This window comes from Fomitopsis serialis, assembly GCF_022376445.1.
Source record: "Fomitopsis serialis strain Sig1Antser10 chromosome Unknown B0H18scaffold_87, whole genome shotgun sequence".
Lineage (NCBI taxonomy): Eukaryota > Fungi > Basidiomycota > Agaricomycetes > Polyporales > Fomitopsidaceae > Fomitopsis > Fomitopsis serialis.
In genome coordinates, this window is record NW_025955047.1 from 28,080 (window position 1) to 45,239 (window position 17,160).

At 57.1% G+C, this 17,160-nt stretch overlaps 7 protein-coding genes across 7 annotated transcripts; 3 read left to right on the top strand and 4 right to left on the bottom strand.

The window, feature by feature from the left end:
• Positions 1–274: 274 nt before the first annotated feature.
• Positions 275–1,844, bottom strand: B0H18DRAFT_1030504 (uncharacterized protein). Its single transcript, XM_048030037.1, has 6 exons — positions 1,522–1,844; positions 1,375–1,454; positions 1,294–1,329; positions 693–952; positions 563–625; positions 275–497 (listed from the first exon to the last, which is right to left on the bottom strand). Exons 1-6 carry the CDS (start codon positions 1,747–1,749, stop codon positions 427–429), a joined length of 738 nt encoding a protein of 245 aa, XP_047889013.1. The 5' UTR covers positions 1,750–1,844; the 3' UTR covers positions 275–426.
• Positions 1,845–3,750: 1,906 nt separating this feature from the next.
• Positions 3,751–5,357, top strand: B0H18DRAFT_1030537 (uncharacterized protein). Its single transcript, XM_048030038.1, has 6 exons — positions 3,751–4,044; positions 4,107–4,183; positions 4,328–4,357; positions 4,417–4,994; positions 5,046–5,108; positions 5,179–5,357. Exons 1-6 carry the CDS (start codon positions 3,838–3,840, stop codon positions 5,211–5,213), a joined length of 990 nt encoding a protein of 329 aa, XP_047889014.1. The 5' UTR covers positions 3,751–3,837; the 3' UTR covers positions 5,214–5,357.
• A 1,110-nt stretch (positions 5,358–6,467) lies between these two features.
• B0H18DRAFT_664851 (uncharacterized protein) lies at positions 6,468–7,506 on the bottom strand. Its single transcript, XM_048039034.1, has 3 exons — positions 7,266–7,506; positions 6,597–7,213; positions 6,468–6,540 (listed from the first exon to the last, which is right to left on the bottom strand). The coding sequence occupies exons 1-3, from the start codon at positions 7,375–7,377 to the stop codon at positions 6,523–6,525; spliced, it is 747 nt and encodes a 248-aa protein (XP_047889015.1). The 5' UTR covers positions 7,378–7,506; the 3' UTR covers positions 6,468–6,522.
• Positions 7,507–9,221: 1,715 nt separating this feature from the next.
• On the top strand, positions 9,222–11,113 carry B0H18DRAFT_664755 (cytolysin). Its single transcript, XM_048039032.1, has 9 exons — positions 9,222–9,430; positions 9,478–9,719; positions 9,778–9,956; positions 10,017–10,152; positions 10,218–10,290; positions 10,351–10,390; positions 10,448–10,460; positions 10,510–10,531; positions 10,593–11,113. Exons 2-9 carry the CDS (start codon positions 9,571–9,573, stop codon positions 10,818–10,820), a joined length of 840 nt encoding a protein of 279 aa, XP_047889016.1. The 5' UTR covers positions 9,222–9,430; positions 9,478–9,570; the 3' UTR covers positions 10,821–11,113.
• Position 11,114: 1 nt separating this feature from the next.
• Positions 11,115–12,218, bottom strand: B0H18DRAFT_664756 (uncharacterized protein). Its single transcript, XM_048039033.1, has one exon. It carries the CDS (start codon positions 12,020–12,022, stop codon positions 11,261–11,263), a length of 762 nt encoding a protein of 253 aa, XP_047889017.1. The 5' UTR covers positions 12,023–12,218; the 3' UTR covers positions 11,115–11,260.
• A 1,070-nt stretch (positions 12,219–13,288) lies between these two features.
• Positions 13,289–14,312, bottom strand: B0H18DRAFT_1122952 (uncharacterized protein; the record flags this gene model as incomplete). The annotated part of the gene is made up of 5 exons (XM_048034609.1): positions 13,289–13,356; positions 13,412–13,444; positions 13,663–13,853; positions 13,909–14,155; positions 14,285–14,312. 5 exons carry the CDS (start codon positions 14,310–14,312, stop codon positions 13,289–13,291), a joined length of 567 nt encoding a protein of 188 aa, XP_047889018.1.
• Positions 14,313–14,831: 519 nt separating this feature from the next.
• On the top strand, positions 14,832–16,739 carry B0H18DRAFT_1030616 (uncharacterized protein). Its single transcript, XM_048030039.1, has 7 exons — positions 14,832–14,983; positions 15,070–15,294; positions 15,361–15,428; positions 15,484–15,507; positions 15,565–15,761; positions 15,842–16,369; positions 16,437–16,739. Exons 2-7 carry the CDS (start codon positions 15,094–15,096, stop codon positions 16,658–16,660), a joined length of 1,242 nt encoding a protein of 413 aa, XP_047889019.1. The 5' UTR covers positions 14,832–14,983; positions 15,070–15,093; the 3' UTR covers positions 16,661–16,739.
• The last annotated feature ends 421 nt before the right edge of the window (positions 16,740–17,160 follow it).

The following is a 17,160-nucleotide window of genomic DNA, read 5'->3' on the forward strand; positions in this document are numbered from 1 at the left end:
CAATCGGTGTTTTAACATACGCGCTTTCTGCCTCCGAAACCATTCGGATCGCATCTCAATTTAGAGAGCGCCATGGGGCCCTGCACTTGTCCCGATACCGGCCAGCATGTCGTCGAGGACGTACCGACTCATTCAGCTAATTGCGAAAACGGCACCTTGTTTGTCATAGCGATCCGACCAGCGCTGGGCTTTGAGCGCATTGCCTCCTCAAAAAGGTGTTTGGCTGTGGTGGTATGCCTTACATGCAACTTGCAACGGCCCTTGACTTGAATATCGCGAGTGGGCAAGCATTTCCAGCTGACAATCTATTTCAAGACAAAATACCTCTACACTCTATCTTACCGAAGAGGGCCGAGATGCGATGTCAGCGGCCATGACGAACTGAGCAGAATTTGGGCGACCTAATGCAACTCGAGTGCTGTCCCACTATCGTCGCGCTGTCTTTCCTACACTGTGTGCGCCCCTATTGGAGTGGCCCTCCGACATCCGGCGCAAGCCTACGAATCGTAGTAGCCGTCATTAGTTCATGCTCTCTATAATACAATCATACAAGAGAACTTACGCCTGTGCTCCTCTGTCGCCCGACGCTCCTCTCCTTGTAGACACCGATACTCAGCCTGGAGCTCTGTGCGATGCCATTCAGCCATCTTCGCCACGGTATGGCATGCCCACAGACACGAGAAAGGTCTCACTGGTATTCTGGGTCTTGTGAAGGACTTCGCAAGCTCGGTGTCGCTCGAGAAGATCCCTGAGTTCAAGAAGATCTCGTTCTGTTGGTGCGTCGACGGTAGCTTGGGATGTGCTGTGACGCGTTTCTATGGCCCGGTCGTCCTGTTGTCCTCTCTTGATGTAGGTTGACGGAGTGTGATCGACTTGAGTACTTGCAGTGAGCGTTGCCGACTGTTGGTTTGGTGCGGAAGCTTGGGTCACGGGCGGATCCACAGACGCGGGCCTACAATGGAAAAACAAGGAAGCAGACGTGAGCAGGTCAGCATGAAAGAGATACAAAACTGAAGTACAGTATTCACAAATTGTAGTCTGGCACTGGTTCGCGCACATCTATGAACTGCCCAGTTTGTGAAGGTGGCGACTGCTCTAGTCGTGAGACCACTGGGGAAGGCCATGCACGCATCCCACATCACATGACGGCGGGGTTTGGTGCAGTCCAGTCTGCATTCGTCCCAGTAGATGAAGATGAATATTCACCATATCATCAACTATGAGTGCAACGCAAGAGTGGATAGCTAGTGCGCCACGGAAACCAGCGATGAAATGAAGAAGACGAGGACTTACGATGGCACCGTCTCGATCCTCGAGCTACACATGCAACTTCAATTATTCAAGATGTCTCATTATCGGTACGTGAACGCGTACATTTCCAAGAGCTCCATCATCCGCGCTGCATCCGGTTGTTGAAGAAAGTGAACTTGCTCCCGGATGACCTCGACGTCGTCCTGACCAAGGTAAAGAGTCAGGCCTCAGGCGTCGAGAGAATCGCAGACAAGTCCGACAGAGACTCACCTCGTCGTCTTGTGGATGCCATCTGCACTCGATCTTGCCCTCGACGCCCCTCTGTAGTAACGTTTCTTGGGCATCGCGGAATCCCAAGTATCGCAAGTCGTGCCTGAGGAATCGGTCGTAGTAGTTTCGCGTCTTGTCAGCCGCACTCCTCAAATAGGCAACTCTACTACCGTCAAGACGATAGTAGACGTGAATCGAGCAGCTACTTGCGGATGTTTCGGAAGCCATCGTTGTGATGAGAGGACGAGCGAGCGAGCGAGGATATGACGTGGCCGACTGGGCTGGTGAGTGTCGCGACAACAAAGTCAAAGAGGTAAGAGGACGGAGAGAAAGGCAGAGGCTGGCCGACTGAGATATGATCGCGAATGTGACGGTCAGCCGCTGTCAGATCGACCTGCCAGCCTGCGTAGGTTCTGGAACAGAAGCCTTCAGTGACGGGTAGGCCTCGCCACTCGTTGCAGTCAGGATCACGATGCACGAAGAAACATGATCAGTCGTATCGTATAGAACAAAATAAAGCGTGTGATGCCCACATGCGATGGAATTGGCGTCGGTGCATCGCCCGTTTGGCAGCGAAACTAAATAAACCAGACATGTGTCACCAATATAATAACGCGCGAGGAGAGCATAAAACGTAGTACAGCTCACCACGCTAAAAAGGTTCCGTTGCCCAGGGTGCCTAAATTACAGAGGATGATACGCCGTTGTCAACCGGGCACGAACGGCCGCCCCAACTTCACTGATCAACGCATATCACCCCCTGCACCGGGAAGTCCTGGGTCGTCCACTGAATTCTTTCGATGAAGCTGCACGAGAGCTCGAATGCCACGAGCACTCTCTGCGATGACTTACGAAGACCGTCAGCCATCCACACCCACCAGACTTTTGCGTTTCGGTTGTCCAATAAGGGATCACGTGAATACTGCGAGAGGCTGTTGGACCGGTGAATGCGATGCGCAGATGAGCGGTAGCACAGCCGTAGCCCGTCCAACGGCAAACGTACATGGTAGATTCGCATGTGCGGAACTCCTATGGAACCTGTCTACGTTTGGCGCGTGAAGACGGCGGGAGCGTGTTGTCATCGAAGTCGGCAGAACTATTCTCGACAGATGCTGCATCGTCTTCTGTGAAGTGTCATCTGCCTATCAGCCTGTCGACGGCCTCTTTACTCGCCACTAGGCAAAGCAAGCGCACATACGGACCTATAGGGGGGATAGCGGTATCTCTGGTGTTCAACTTGAAGAGCGTAGCGACCTCTACGACCAAATGGAGATAGGGACACCAGGATGTGTCCTAAACGAGAGTATCTCTTTTTGGTCAGCTACGGAGACTAATGTGTCCTTGAGTGGCGTGTAACTGCCCCCGGAGGTACTTAAGTACATCTTCTGGCGTGTATATATACCTAGGCGAATGCAGGTTAATCAGCAATGCCTGGTCCCGGTCAAGAGCAAACGGCACGCATCCTGAACATGACCCACCATCAAGCGGCTCGCCGTCGACGGTGGATCACGTCGACTTCAGCCTGAGTACGATTGACCTGCATATTGAATACTGTCATCATAGTCGCGGTTCCGCATAAGGCTTCGCCCTGAACCAAAACGAAACGGCGTTAGCAGACAAACACGCGGACAGGTCATAGGTGGAGGATCCAGTCAAGCCAGTGATGCGCTCGGAGACATGCCTACACCAGCATTAACATTCAAAGAACATCGAATGCTGGGTCCTAAAGGCATGACAGGTACCCGTCAGGCCTCAGGGAAGAACTATTCCACAGAACGGCGTCTGCGAGCCTGTCGTCGACCTCGCGATGCATCTTGACCGTATACACTGGCATGTTATTGCCTACGGTGCCAAAGGAGATTGTGCGAAGCCCCAGGCCTCATATATGAGCCTCGAGGGGTAGCAATATGGCAGCGATCGACATGATGGTACATGGTCACTACGAACCGAGTGTCGTGAAGAAAGCGAGACGGTGGACTCGCCATGTTTGTCGGGGGTGAAGGCAACCGCCTCGACGACCCCGGTACATACGTTACATTCACGCCATGCTCTGGCTGGAACACCTACATTAGTAAAGTACGCATACATCGCTACGAGACTGTATGCCGCTTACTACTTCGCTGGCAATGCAAGAGGCCCGGTCGGTTTGGTTCGCAACAAGACATGATGATGGGGGTGGCTGACTGTCACTTTGGGCTGACTGCGGCAGAGCAGCGGCCCTGGCCTCCGCCTCGTCCTCCTCTTCCTTGTTCCTCGCTTCCACTATTCTCGCTTTCTCGTAGGTCTTCAGGCTTGTCTCAGACTTTCTACACTGCTATGCCTGCTTTTGCCATTACCCTGCAATATGTCGGTCTGAACGCGGAATTCTTCCGGCTGCACAAGGCGCGGTCGCGTGGATTTCCCAAGGCTTTCGTCAAGGACAACCTCAAATCGCTCGAACTACCGCTACCTAGGATGCTCTATCTCCTGGACTGGCAGGAGGCTCGCGTGATGTGCTACTGGAAGATGATGGGCGACATCGGGGTAGGTGTTTACTGAAGCACGACTTGGCCAGTGAACGGGAGAATTGACCACCCGCCGTCCAGGACATCTTCATCGACGGGATGCGGCGGCAGGTCGATGTTGTGCGTGCCAATGCTGCTCTGCTTGAGGCTCTAGAGATGTGAGTATTCTGCCTTTCGAGCTATGCTCTTTACCTCGCCTATTGTCACGGTCCGCGCTGCGGCTGGCAACACCCACAACGTCCGCTGTGTATCACGTCCAAACCATCACAAACCGACTGTCCCTCGTTGATGATTTGCTGCAGCTGCGAGATAACCGAAGTCCCAGCGAGTCCGTGAGTCCCCCGATATACTGCTTCCCGATATTGAACGTAGACTGAGGTCGCCGACTTAGGCTTCCGCCCACGATCATCCCAGGAGTTCCGGACACGTTCCATCTTGCCCGAAAGCGTCGCGCGCAGCCCTCCTCCGAGCCGTCGCAGGCAAAGAGGGCCCGCGTTGAGCCGGTAACTGGAGCAACAATCAGCGACTCCGACGTGACTGTTTCTGGGCAGAACTCCGATATAACGCCTGGGACTAGGGCTCCGCTTGCTTCTCTAACCAACGCTGCCTCTTCTGCTCCCGCTGCATCTACTCAGCCAGGTGACGCGTCTGGCGTGGCTTCGCAACCTGTCAAGTCCTACTCTGGTATCCCCATCGTTGAGGCCTCTGCGCAATCTGATCCGACGAAGACCACTGTTGCACTAGCTACTAGTACAACAGCTCCAGGACCCGTTCAGCCTCTCGTGAAAGCTGAACCTCGGGACGACCGTGCTCTGCTTCGCTCAAGCAACAGCACCGGCGTTCGGCCAAGGATCAAGGCCGAACCTGGACGTGGACCTAGGCGTGACCTGCAGGACAAAGATAGGGCGTTGCGGCGCAAGATCCGGGAGACGTACGATCGCGACGTGAAGCTCATCGCGGAGAACACGCGTGAGTTCACCTGTCTCGGATCGGTCTAGCGTCTCACTGCGCTGTGAACAGGACTCCGGCAGGAGGTCGCACGGGCGAAGTGCCGCATCGAGCGCTTGAAGGCGAAGAGTTATGGTAAGTTTGCTTTTGAGCCTGCCTGAGCGCGAGTAGCGAGCAGATGCTAATGTTACCGGATACGATGCAGACGTTCGTATGGAGCGCCCACAGGCGAACTGGTAGGACCTCCGTGGTCCTGTTCAGTACGTGTGATCTGGTGCTTCGTGAACGCGCTTTACATACCGGAACGAATAATGGAGACGTTGGATCTTTGCGTATTGTGTCATCTGCTTCCTGTTCATGATGTTCATCCGTTCATTGTTTCCGTGTTTGCGCTCGCCAAGCCAAGGAGGGTGGATGCAACAATTTGGCAGTTCATCTCCGTTGACCCCCTTCCCCCCCCCCCCCCCCCCACGGGTTTGCGTGGTTGCGCTGAGGGGATACATCCGCCACGCAACTGGCTAACTCGCTTCCAAAACTTTCACGCCACCATCTTCCCGGGCCCCACCGTCGATCCACCAGGGATCCCTCTGTGTGGGCTCCCACAGCGTCCATCAGCCCGTTACGGTCAGAATCATCTCAAGACCGGATACAAACACTCACTCAGCCACAGCAGCTGTCGCGTACCGCGCACTGCTCACAAGCCGCCAACCAGATCGCACTGCCAACCAGGTAGACCTGAGCGCGGTGCTTCTCGCCAAGGAGGCTGTGTCATTCACGCTTTCAGAATTGGACCGCCAGTCTGCATGTCGCTTGGGCTATGAAAGCTGCTGAGTCTCGTCGGTGCCATAATGGTCTTCGGCTTTGATTCAGTCGCACCCGAGTCCGAGTGACTGACGTGATTTGCAGTCGTTGTAGATTGCTGATTGCGGTGGGCAGGTGTCTCACATTTCTGGCTTCCTGGGGGGTGCTGGGGTCACAGCTATGCCTGGTGGTGAAACTGAACAGGGCCTCGGTTCAGGAGTTGTGGTGGCATCAATAGTCGGCTTGCTCACCGATAGCAGAGCTCTCTACTTTATCTAGTGAGTCTGGCCGTTCTTTTCTGGCGTAGCAGGTGCTGACTAGTATTGGGGATGTTGTGCCCCTATCGCAGATGATAGGAGCATACCAGATGGAACGACCATCTGACCAAAATGAAAGACCCGGATTGCGCTATTCTCCGATTCCATGGGTGGTTTCACTGAAGATTTCAACCTAGTCATCCACGAGACAATCATTCACGAGGTCGGCTGCGGTCGTCTCCCATCGACACGTCTCAGCTTCCATGTCTGCCCCAACTCATCCTGCCCTACCCGCAAAGATGGTGGACCCATCGAGAGGCTGAAACATAGAGCCAGCTGGCTGGACCAAGCTACGTGCAGATCATTCACATTTGTCGGCTAGACGACTTGAGCACAGTACTAATACACAGCTTGAATGTTGGTTGACTTCAGCTTTCATTCGACATGCCTACGGGCCGCCTTACAGACCCCTCTGTTCGGATGGTACCACGTCATCCCGATCCCTGAACCTAGTGAGTCCGATTGTCAGTGTATGTCTACTTACGACAAGAGGATGTTCACGTACCGCCGTCATCACAGCCTGAAGGGGGTTGGACGCCTCGTCGAGATCCAGCGCCGACACCAGTACAGCATGGTCGTTCGGCATCTCGTCGTGCTCGTCCTCCGAGAGAGGGGCCCGGGCGGTGCGTTCGGCGTGGATGAACGCTCCGATGGCCTGCGCGACGAGATACTGGCTCTTCGTCTCCTCCGATCCCTCCTTCCACGAGACGTCCGACAGCTGGATCTCGCCAGAATCGAGCGACATCGCGAGAGAGGCGACGCACGCGTAGTCGTTCGCGTCCCAGTCGGGGATGGCGGTCTGCTCGTGGTACACGGTCAAGAGCGCGTTGGCGACGAACTGGACGCTCTTGCTCGCGTGCGTGGACGTCCTCGGGATAGCCTCGACGCCTGACTGCACCGTGTTCAATTTGTCGTACCGAACCGTGAGATGGTTTAGGCTCGCGAGGTGCGTCTTGTAGGTGGACATCGGCATGACGGAGGCCGGGGCGATCACGTAGTGAGCGCCGCCGTCTCTGACCGCTGAGAGCCCGGTGGGGAGCGATGTGGTCGAGCGGAGTACCCAGGTGCTCGTGGGCTTGAAGCCACTCTGCATCTTATTGAAGCACGACATTCCCTTCTTCCCTGAAGATTGGTGAGTACGATGCCGCTGCTGTCTCGCCGGAGCTGAACAAACCAGGGTGGACGTTACCGTCACTGTCCTCGGAGATGTCCTGGGGTCGCACTTTGTCCCAACCACCCCCGTTGGTGGTGTTTCCGGAACGATAGAGATCAGGATGCGCAGACATGTTGCGGTTGGGGTGTGTGTGCGTGAGGCCAACGCAACTATTTGAACTCTGCACCGACTCCCAACTGGTAGGCGGAAAGGTCGGGGCGATCTTTCGTCAGTGATTGCGGCACAAGAAGGTACGTGCTCCACATGAGCACTTACGCCTAGCTCTATACCAACGTTCGTGCCCCGTTTCTTTGTGTCGAGACACTCCGATTCATCATTCCCCGCTCATGACTGTCCACGTAGAAGCAAAGACGAAGTGAAGGGAGCGAACCACACCGAACGATGCAGATATCCTCGGGCCGAAGAACGGTGATTCTCGTGTCTAGCTTCCCTGCGCCGACGTCCCATGTTGGACGTCCCACCGGTAGTCTGGCCCTATTGAAGGGTAACCTTGGTCACCACCTGCTACATCGAAGAAGAATTGGAGGTCGGAGAAGAGTCCTACTTTCAGTAAGCAGTCCACGAGCATGATGGTCAACTGATGTGTAACGACTTCCCTGCAAAAGTGAGCTGTCACTTATACAGTCATGCTATTGAGCGAATCTGATACTCCCAGTTAGCATTTGCGCCCCCGTGTTGCAGCGAATGCTTGGACGTACCCAGCCGTGGCGTCCAGCGTTCAGGACAGCGCCGAATGACAACTTGAAGCACGCCCACCACAAGTCACATCACGCAGTCATCGCGCCGAAGCTCTTTGCGATGATGATTGAGTCGCTGACCTCTCATCGCAGCTCTGGTTGTTACGTACCGGTAGTAAGTACTGCTCGCTTGTGTTAGACTTCATTTTGCGTGCTTCCTGTGGAGGTGTCTGGAGTTTTGAGAAGAAGTGGTGGCTGTAATGAATGTTCGGCGACGACAGCCAGAATGTCCTGGCAAGGTGGCTGGGACGACGAAGGGTCTATTGAGCCGCCCACCGGGGCTCGGACGTGCAGACGCCCGTCGGCTAGGCTTGTATGGCAGGCTTCCATTTTGACCTCGACCCCTCCTCCTCAATACCATAACTCATTCCCAAAGCTCTAAAGCTCCGCAGAAAGCTCGTGGGTCGGGGAAGCACGCCAAATTCAACGACGAAGTCCAGGACAAGCGAGTAGAGCACAAGAACCAGAGCTACGTCTGAATGGGCAGGCTGGGAAGCCTTGTCTACTACTACTAAGTCGTACGTCTGGTACACCAACGTGCGTGCAAGACTGTAGCCTGAATCGATCATGAGGTAATCATATTGGTGAGTACTTTGGTACGAAGCAAACTTGAATATTGTCTTTTGGGTCTGCGCATTAATTCACAGGTGTTAGAGGCGGGTACATCGGCACAAGCTTGACTTGGAGCGTCTGAGTACAATGAAAACCAGGAATTTCTGCCTACTATTCGCATGTTTAAGTAGGACATCTACCCGCAATCCTGGTATATGCGTGCGTTTTCTCATATATCATCTAGATGCCGAGGTGCGCCGAATGTATATCCCATACCACTTGCTGACATTTCCTGTGTTGCACTAGGGCCGCTGAATACCTCTTGAGAATTGACACACCGCATCGCGGCTGTTGGTGCTACACCGCCTCATGGAGTCGGAGATGTGACGATCCGACGTCGCGCAGCTCACGAATTGGAATGCACGGTAGGTCAATTGACCAGTTGGCTTCACACGACATGACTCGTCGGTGGGCTGACACTCATCAATCGATGGTATAGCAGGTCGGCGAACACTTCCTCAATCGAATTCAGGGCCTCAACAACCCGTTTCCATTTCCCGTTATGCGGTCGAACTCCTCGGCACTGCTATGCCCGTCCGAGTCCGACCCACAAGGCTAGCCACAAGCGGTGGCAGCGACAAGCACTCGTTCGGAGGCCTTAAACTTTGACGACTCACAATTGGGAACTTTGGAAATGGGCGGCCGGCAGCAGCTACGGCGGTGTTTTATGACGTCCAGCATCCACTGATGGTGATGTTCCGCCGACGGTGCGTGCTTCCCAGAATTTGACGGCGCCCGACCTCCATCGGAGAATCACCAACGAGCGTGGCCATGGTGTGAGTTTCTGGAGTCCTTGCCTTAACGCGGAGTCGATAGGTGAGTACGTACTTCGGTCATGGAAACCGAGACCTAAATCACCCAAGGTCCACGTAGCCGAGTACAAATACGCACTGCGACGACGGGTATGAAGCAGCGACCGCCACCTCTACCGCTTCCAGCACATCGTTATACGCACCATGCCTCGTCCGAAGACCACCTGGGAGGACCTCTCCACCCTCGGCTGGTTCAAGCAGCAAGTCTACGAGACGCTCAACGCGCAGCGCGGCCACACCATGCGCGGCGCCGACGACCTCGCGCTCAACGGCGGGTTCGCCGAGAAGTGGGGGTGAGTGCGCCGTGGCGCCCGGACGCGCCGGAGGATCCGTGCTGAATCGCGTGTGCAGGTGGTACTGCTACAACGACGTGAAGGGCGGCGTGCGGTACGGGGAGCCCGTCTACAGCGACTCGTCGAAGGAGAGCGTCGCGTGGTCGTACACGAACCTGACCGAGGCGCCGTTCGTCGATACGTGGACGGAGACGTGGACGGAGGAGCAGACGACGTCCGTGTCTATCACGAAGCACGGTGCGCGCGATGTCGTCTCGTGTCGGACGCTGCGAGCTGACGGATCCTCTTGCATGTAAGCCTCCATCACGCTGAACGCGGGCCTCAACATCAAGGACGTCTTCAACCTCGGCATCGACTTCAGCGTCTCTACGGAGTCCACTGAAGCGAAGACCGACAACAAGAGCTACCAGCTCAGCCACACTTGGGAGATTTCGTGAGCGCGTGGTCCTCGCTCGATCGTCAAGTGACGCTGACAGCCTACATCCTGTACGCGGACAGAGTGGGCCCTGGCGAGACCGTCGAGCTCCTGCGCGACCAGGTCACCACGGTTGGAACGCAGTACTTCTCAGCGGCAAGTCCACCGCAGCAGTGCCATCAGTGACGACGACGATAATCCTTTCTGTCATGACAGGACTACGGCCTCGCGGACTACCCGGGCGACATGATCGGCAGTACGTCCATCCGCTCCATGACATTAATCCTTCGCTGAACCCGTGCACCGCGCGCAGCCGACGGCAAACAGTGAGTCCCACCAAACCTCCCCGTGCTTCGCCAGGCTGACCCGCGCCAGATACGACGGCCACTACTACTGGGTTCGTGTCCACTCCTCTTTGCTCAGCGTATGCGACGCCCACGTCTGACGTGCCCTCCCAGGGCTACTCCGCGAACCACTACCTGAACAACCCGCACGGCACGATGACGCTCTCGGGGAGCCTGAAGAAGGTCCAGTACAACTTCAAGCTCCAGCGCGTCGCCCCCGGAGGCAAGTCTACGATCGAGCCCGTCGGCGGGCCTACCCACGCGACACTGCGCAGCGGTGCCGGCGAGGACGCCGTGAAGGTCGTGTTCGCTGTCCCGGCTGGGGATAAGGCCGGCGAGTAGGCGGGACTGGGGGCAGCCGGGGGAGACGAATGTGCGGAATCCAGGTGTGTGGAGGTCAACGCTGGGGCCGACTGTCCGCGGAAGCAATTTGGAATGCATGTAACATCAGTGTACCGGATCGAGCTCTTGTTAAATGTACTGTCGTGTCAGATCGTTACGGATGCTTATTTCTCCGACATGACATGGACTGCACATTCACCACACCGGCCGACGGCTCACGTACGCCGTGTGGAGGTGCTGGAGGTCGGGGCTGTGAATACGATGAGCCGCCGGCCGTTGAAAGACCAGCTACCACTCACCGGCTACGGAGACGTGAATAGATTGACCCCTCCACAACCTCTGATATCTGCGCGTGCAGCCCGACGCGGACAGAACAGCATCGTGATTCGTGAACCGTGCCAGGCTGAGCGAAGCATCCCGTTGTCCGACAAGTGTCGATGTCATCGACGGATCGTGGTCCTCGGCCCACTGGCTGAATCGTCGGGATCGACGGACGCTCGCAGGTACGTCGGGCCGAGCGAGATCACATTGAGTGCATAGTCCACGTCGCCTATATGCTGTTGTTTTCGTCGCGCCACCATCCCGTCGCCGACTGGGCCCGCAGAACGAGCGGCCGACGGCCATTCGTACTTGCGAGTCATGAAGAACAAGATGATGCATAAGGCCCTCTGGTCTTGTCGCATCAGGTTGGCTAGCTGCGCGCCCCTCGTACGACAGCCTACGAGACAGCCAAGACGACTACTACGGACGTACAGTGGACGATTCGAGATGCCGCATGAAGAGGTGCTGGCGCTAGCGCAGCCGGCGCCTCGGAGTCCTCGCTCGTCTGTTTCGAGCTGGATGCAATCCACGCTGTGCGTGGTCCTGCATGGTATGTCAGCCCGAGGATGCTCGACGTGACCATGGCGCGTCCGACTCACCGTGCGCACGTCCGCCTGCTGGCGAGGTGAGAACGACGCGTGACGTGGACAGGCGGTCCGTTGCGCAGAGGACTCGGTGCTCACCGGCACCCACGTGCCACCCCCTCGCCGTTCAGAGAGCAGAGGACCTGACGGCGGCCCGGCCATACGCAGAGATGATCCCTTCCTACCCGTCGAGGCTGCGAATGTGCCTGTGAGCATACAGACGGCACCAAGTTCAGACATGTGGGATGAAGGCACGGGCCGCAGGGCTCTGTAGCAGGCAGCGAACGCCGCATACATCCATGTATGCGGGCGGAACACGCGTTCTGGGAGGATGCGACGTTGCAGCGCCTTCTGTCCAGTGGCACGGGGCGGAGAGACAGCCGAAGGCTCTTCTCGTACCCGTACAACGGCCTCGAACACTGCAGGCGACGAGAGATATCGATGCGGCGGATTGCATGAATGACTACTTCATGCAGTCCGCAGTGTCACTGCTTCTTGAGCCCACGTGAGAGCACTGGTGCGAGGACGCCAACGAGGGAGTGCTGCCTGTGATCTTGGTTCGACGGGTCGGACAACACGCCTGGTCAGAAGTCCGAGTCGCGCTCTCGCACGGGATGCAGCACTCGCATCTTTGAAGGCCTGATGCTATCGAAGACTTGGATTATCCCTTTTTGGCGGCGCAGAGATGGTCAGGAACACGACGAGGACATAGCGGCTGCGAAGACCCACCTCGCCGTCAAGGTGCTTTGGTCCCGTCCCTCGGAAGGGCATTGCAGACTCGTCGCGCCGAAGAGGGCAGAGATGCAGGGCTCGTTTGGGGAATGAAGCGTAGGACTCGGACGTTGCACTGTACAGCAGATGTTGAATTCGAAGGATGGGAGGGAGGGAGGCGCGACGCCGGGGGGGCGAGGGTGACACACGACGGGGAAGAGCAGCGGGCGACGATCATATATCACCTGCCAGCGGCGCGACATGCAAGTCCAGAATAGATGATACGTAGCCTTGCCATGTTCGGTCCACGCGTCCCGCGGATCCTGCTCACCTCGCCGTCGTCCAAGACGTCAAAAAGTAACCCGTTGCCCAGGCCTGCCCCCGGTATTAGCATGCTCCCCACCGAGCGTCAATGCGGTTGCGCAGAGGTCAGTGCTTCCTCACATAGCTACGTGGTATCGGCACAGGGACAGTCTTCGGTGCACGGCTAGCGGGCGTGCTTGTATCAGCTATTGCCCGTCAGCCGACCACGCCCCACCCCGTCTTGCCTTTCCTCCGCGCGGCGGGACGTCACGTGTCGCTGCCTTGGGCGGCCAGAGTCGAAATGCACGACGGACAGAGCGAGTGGATCGGGCCCCTGCGTCGCTGGAAGCGGTTGGCCGACTGCAGACGTGCGAACTTGGGAATGAGTGGAGGTTCCTGCGTACTTGAGCGCGCGTGGGGCCTGACAGTGATTGATTCCCTCCGCGGCTATCGTTGCTCCACAGGCGCCATACAACATCGATCACCGATCTCTCGGAATTGCTCCCGCCGTGTTGCGTCCGTCACCGTCGCTGGGCGGGCGCGAACAGCTCATGAGGCGTCGAGTCGACGCGCGGAGCCCTTGTGGGAGCTCTGAATCGCCGGCAACAATCTTCCGCCTATATTGTAAGCGTTCAGCGCACTCGATCGGGGACACGCAAGTCAACCACGCACCATATCCCGCGGGAGCGACGCGCATCCAGCCCCCTATCCAAGATCAGGACCACACCCGTCGCAGCCGACGTACACCGCAGCTCAGCCACATCGCCGCATCGCGTCCTATAAGCCCAGGCAATCAACAACTTCAACCGACACGCACACCGCGCTCTCAAGACGCGCCTCCTCCTCCTCACCCCTCCCCTCAGTGCCCGGCCCTCTCGCGCGCTGCCAACCACGCTTCAGCCGACACCCCGCGCACGACTCACCGATGCCCCGTGCGCAGACCGACGCTGCCCTGCGCCTGCACTCGCGCTGCGCGTCCGCGAGCTCCGCCTCGAGCCGTTCGATCTGCTCAGTCAGAATCGCGAGGAGCCCCGTGGCGCGTTGATAATAGGGACATTCGAGGTCCGCCGTGCGCGACGCGGAGTCGGAGCCGCCGTCCTCCGAGTCGGTGGGGCTGGCGGGGGAAGTCTCCAGTCTGAGTCGTGTTCGTGTTCGTGTTATCCAGGGACCGCGAGGAGACCGCGTCGAGGGCGCCGTTCTTGCCAGTCGACCAGGGCAGGATGTCGCTAGGGGTTGCATCCCCGGTAGTAGGAACTTCGGGGGGCGCAGCCAGGCCAGACTCGGACGCGTCCACGGACCACCTCGCAGAGCCAACGTTGACTATCCCGCAGGTCCCCTCGATCGGGTAGCCAGACGAAGTAAAAGTAGCAGCTCCAGGGTCATGATCCGCAGCGGTAGAACCAGGTGTAGTCGAGGCTCCGAGTCCGAGAGCGGGTGCCACAGTATGAGCGTCGTCCACAAAGCGGGAGTTGTTAGTGCTTCACGGCGAGCGTGTCTCCAGGAGAGTCTGTTGAGTGTACGGTCGCTTCCTCGGGTTGTCCGTACCAGCAGAGTCGCCAGCGACCGGGTCCATAGCGTCATATGGTCGCTTGAGCGAGATGAGGTCGCCTGACTTGCTAGCGCCGGCTGGGTGTAAGCACGTAGACATTATGGCGTGTGAGGAAGAGATATCAAGAGAGCGTAGTGTACGGCGTTTGTTGACGAGCCTGAGCTGCAGCCTGTGCAAGCGAGCGAGGGGGGAGATGGAGACGACAGCCTGGAGTTCACGACGAGAGCATCACTTGTGGGTAAAGTACTCAGGCTCGTCCCGTGGAGGTACCTTGGCCGTGACAGCTGAAAAAGAGGGTAGCCAGAGTAGCAGTCAAATGATAGTTCTGCACAGGTATCGACGATGTTGGTTGCCGGTTGAGGCCTTGAGGGAGCTCCGTGGTCGCTTCGACTCCCGCCCGGACCCGCCGCAACATGCGCGACGCGACTGTCACGCTCACATGACCGAAGAGTAGTCACGGTAACGCGTCCATCGGCGTAATCAGCGCCAATCAGCGCTCCGGGCCAGGCTTGGAGGAGCAGTGCAATGCATAGGGGTCGGACTGAAACAAAGCACAAGGTAGACCGTGACGGCCGTTGTTGTATCCTGTCTCCCGACGTCGAACCTCTTCGTTGGGCAATCACCAAAAGCCCAGGGTGATACTCCCCCAAGTTCCACTCCTACGACGACTCGGGACGTTTGCACAAATTGCAGTCTCCTGGCGCCGATCAGGATCCGTTGCAGAAGGTCAGAGACTACTTCTGACTGCACTCACCCTAAATATTGAGCATTGACCATATGTAGACCCGGATTCAGAAGCGACGCCATGAGCGCTACTACATTGCATATCCATTACCGAGGCCAAAAGATCCGGACAATGAAGGACGATAAGCAGCCCGTCTCTGTGTTCCTCGACGCTTTCATTAGCGATGACCTGAAGACACTTGGGTTTCCTGTCCTTGATGATTGCATTTGTAAGGGGTTGTCCGGACTAGCGGTGTGCACGTGGAGGACCGAGCGGGACTTGGTACGTTGAGGATCCAATTCTTTTCCAAGATTTAGATCGTATTATCATGTTTCTTACGACGTCCAGGACCTGAAAGCACGTATCTCCATCGCCTTCGACGCAATCGATGCTGATTTCTTACCCGAGCTTAGTATGTGAGCAGCATTTTTGTTCACCGCCAACCAAGCAGCTTCTTGACTTATGTGATAGTTCTATGGTAGGCTTGAAGGCGGAGTGACTATCATTCATTTCCTCTCCTTTATTTTTGCTGATGTTGTCGCTTCTTCACAGGGGTAGATGCCAATATATCACTGCACCGGGCGTGAAGGGCCCGTCTATGGCGACACAGAAATTAACCGCTGCGACTACTCGGTCGGTACATCCAGCTTCGACTGGCAGAATCCAGAGTGCACCAAGAACCTACGCTCTATCGAGGATGGCCCCGTTGCCCATCGGTCCACCCACCAGCGCGGCTTTCTCACGAAAAGGCAAGTTTCTCGTGCAGCGGACACTGTATCGCCCGCGTTCAATGCATAACGACATCCTGATCTATTCCGGGCGTTTTCAGCACATTTCGACGATACATCGCAACGGTTCGATAGCCCCCGCAACCCCTTAGCAAACGCACACTCTGGCTTGGCGACGCACACAACTCGGATGGAAGGAGCCAGTCCGCAGCCCGTCGCGGAAGCAGGCCCGTCGACCAGAATCAAAGTAGAGGAGAAGGAGAAGAGCGATGGCATGGCCCTTCGAGCACCGACCCCTCCTAAGCAATCATACGCAGCCACTACCCACGGCACCGAGCGCACCTCTCCGCAGACCCCCATGTCCAGAGCGTCGTCTTCTCCGCGGGCGCACCCTTCTATCCTGTCGACCTGGAGCGCCGCATCGAGCATGAGCTCTGTGATGCCCGGAGACAGCGTCGGCAACCTGACACGCGAGGTGTGGGACGTAAGACGAGAGCTCTCCGCCCTCGTCGCCCGGGAGGACCGCCTTGTACGGGACCTAGAACGGTTGGGAGCGCGTCCCGTGCCAGAGCCTTCAATGGCCCCCAGGCCCGCGGAAGTGCGCAAGACGATGGACGACGAGGCCAGCGGTGCGTGTTCCGATCTCCTGCCTACACTCCTGCGAGACGAATGGGAGAGCTGACATCCGCATTCGAGGCCTCCGCGCGCGACTGGAGGCCGAGTCGGAGGCGAGGAGGGCGGCGGAGTCCGCGGTTCAGCAAGAGCGGCGGCGGCGCGAGGCTGCGGAGTGGGCCGTGGCGGACGTTCGCCGAGAATGCAGCGGGCCGTTCGTCGTACCGGCGCTCATGGACGCGTTCGTGGAGATATCGCGCCTCAGCGGAGACGCTCTCGTCGCCGCAGATTATGGGGCGGGACCCTGAGGTGTCCGGTTGCAAGTAACATCCTATCTATATTTAAGTATGTATTCACGCGCACGGTTCGCTGTATGGGAGTATGCATTCTATCTGCACAGAGCATACTCCCAATCCTGATGTCAGTGATGTGCATCCTATGCAGGAGGGATCGTCCTCTGCTATGACAAGCACGCAGGTGACTCATACTTATAGGTTATTGCAATTCCATGCTAGCAGGATGGTCCGTGAGCGGTGCTGTTTCAGATGGGCCTCAGGCTGGCTAGTAGACGTGTCTTCGTCGAACAACATTACTAACATATCCACACTGTGCAGCGTTGCGCGCACAATCGGCGGGGGACCAGATTCAGAATCTCGAGGAGGGCACTGTCACGATCAGCGGATGACCCGGTGGATGTTGGTGGTATGATCTCACGATCGCTTCACGTCGTCTGAGCTATCCTTCAGAGATGGTCACCAGATGTATCGTTGCATACAAAACGAACGGTGGTACATGTGACAGAAAATGA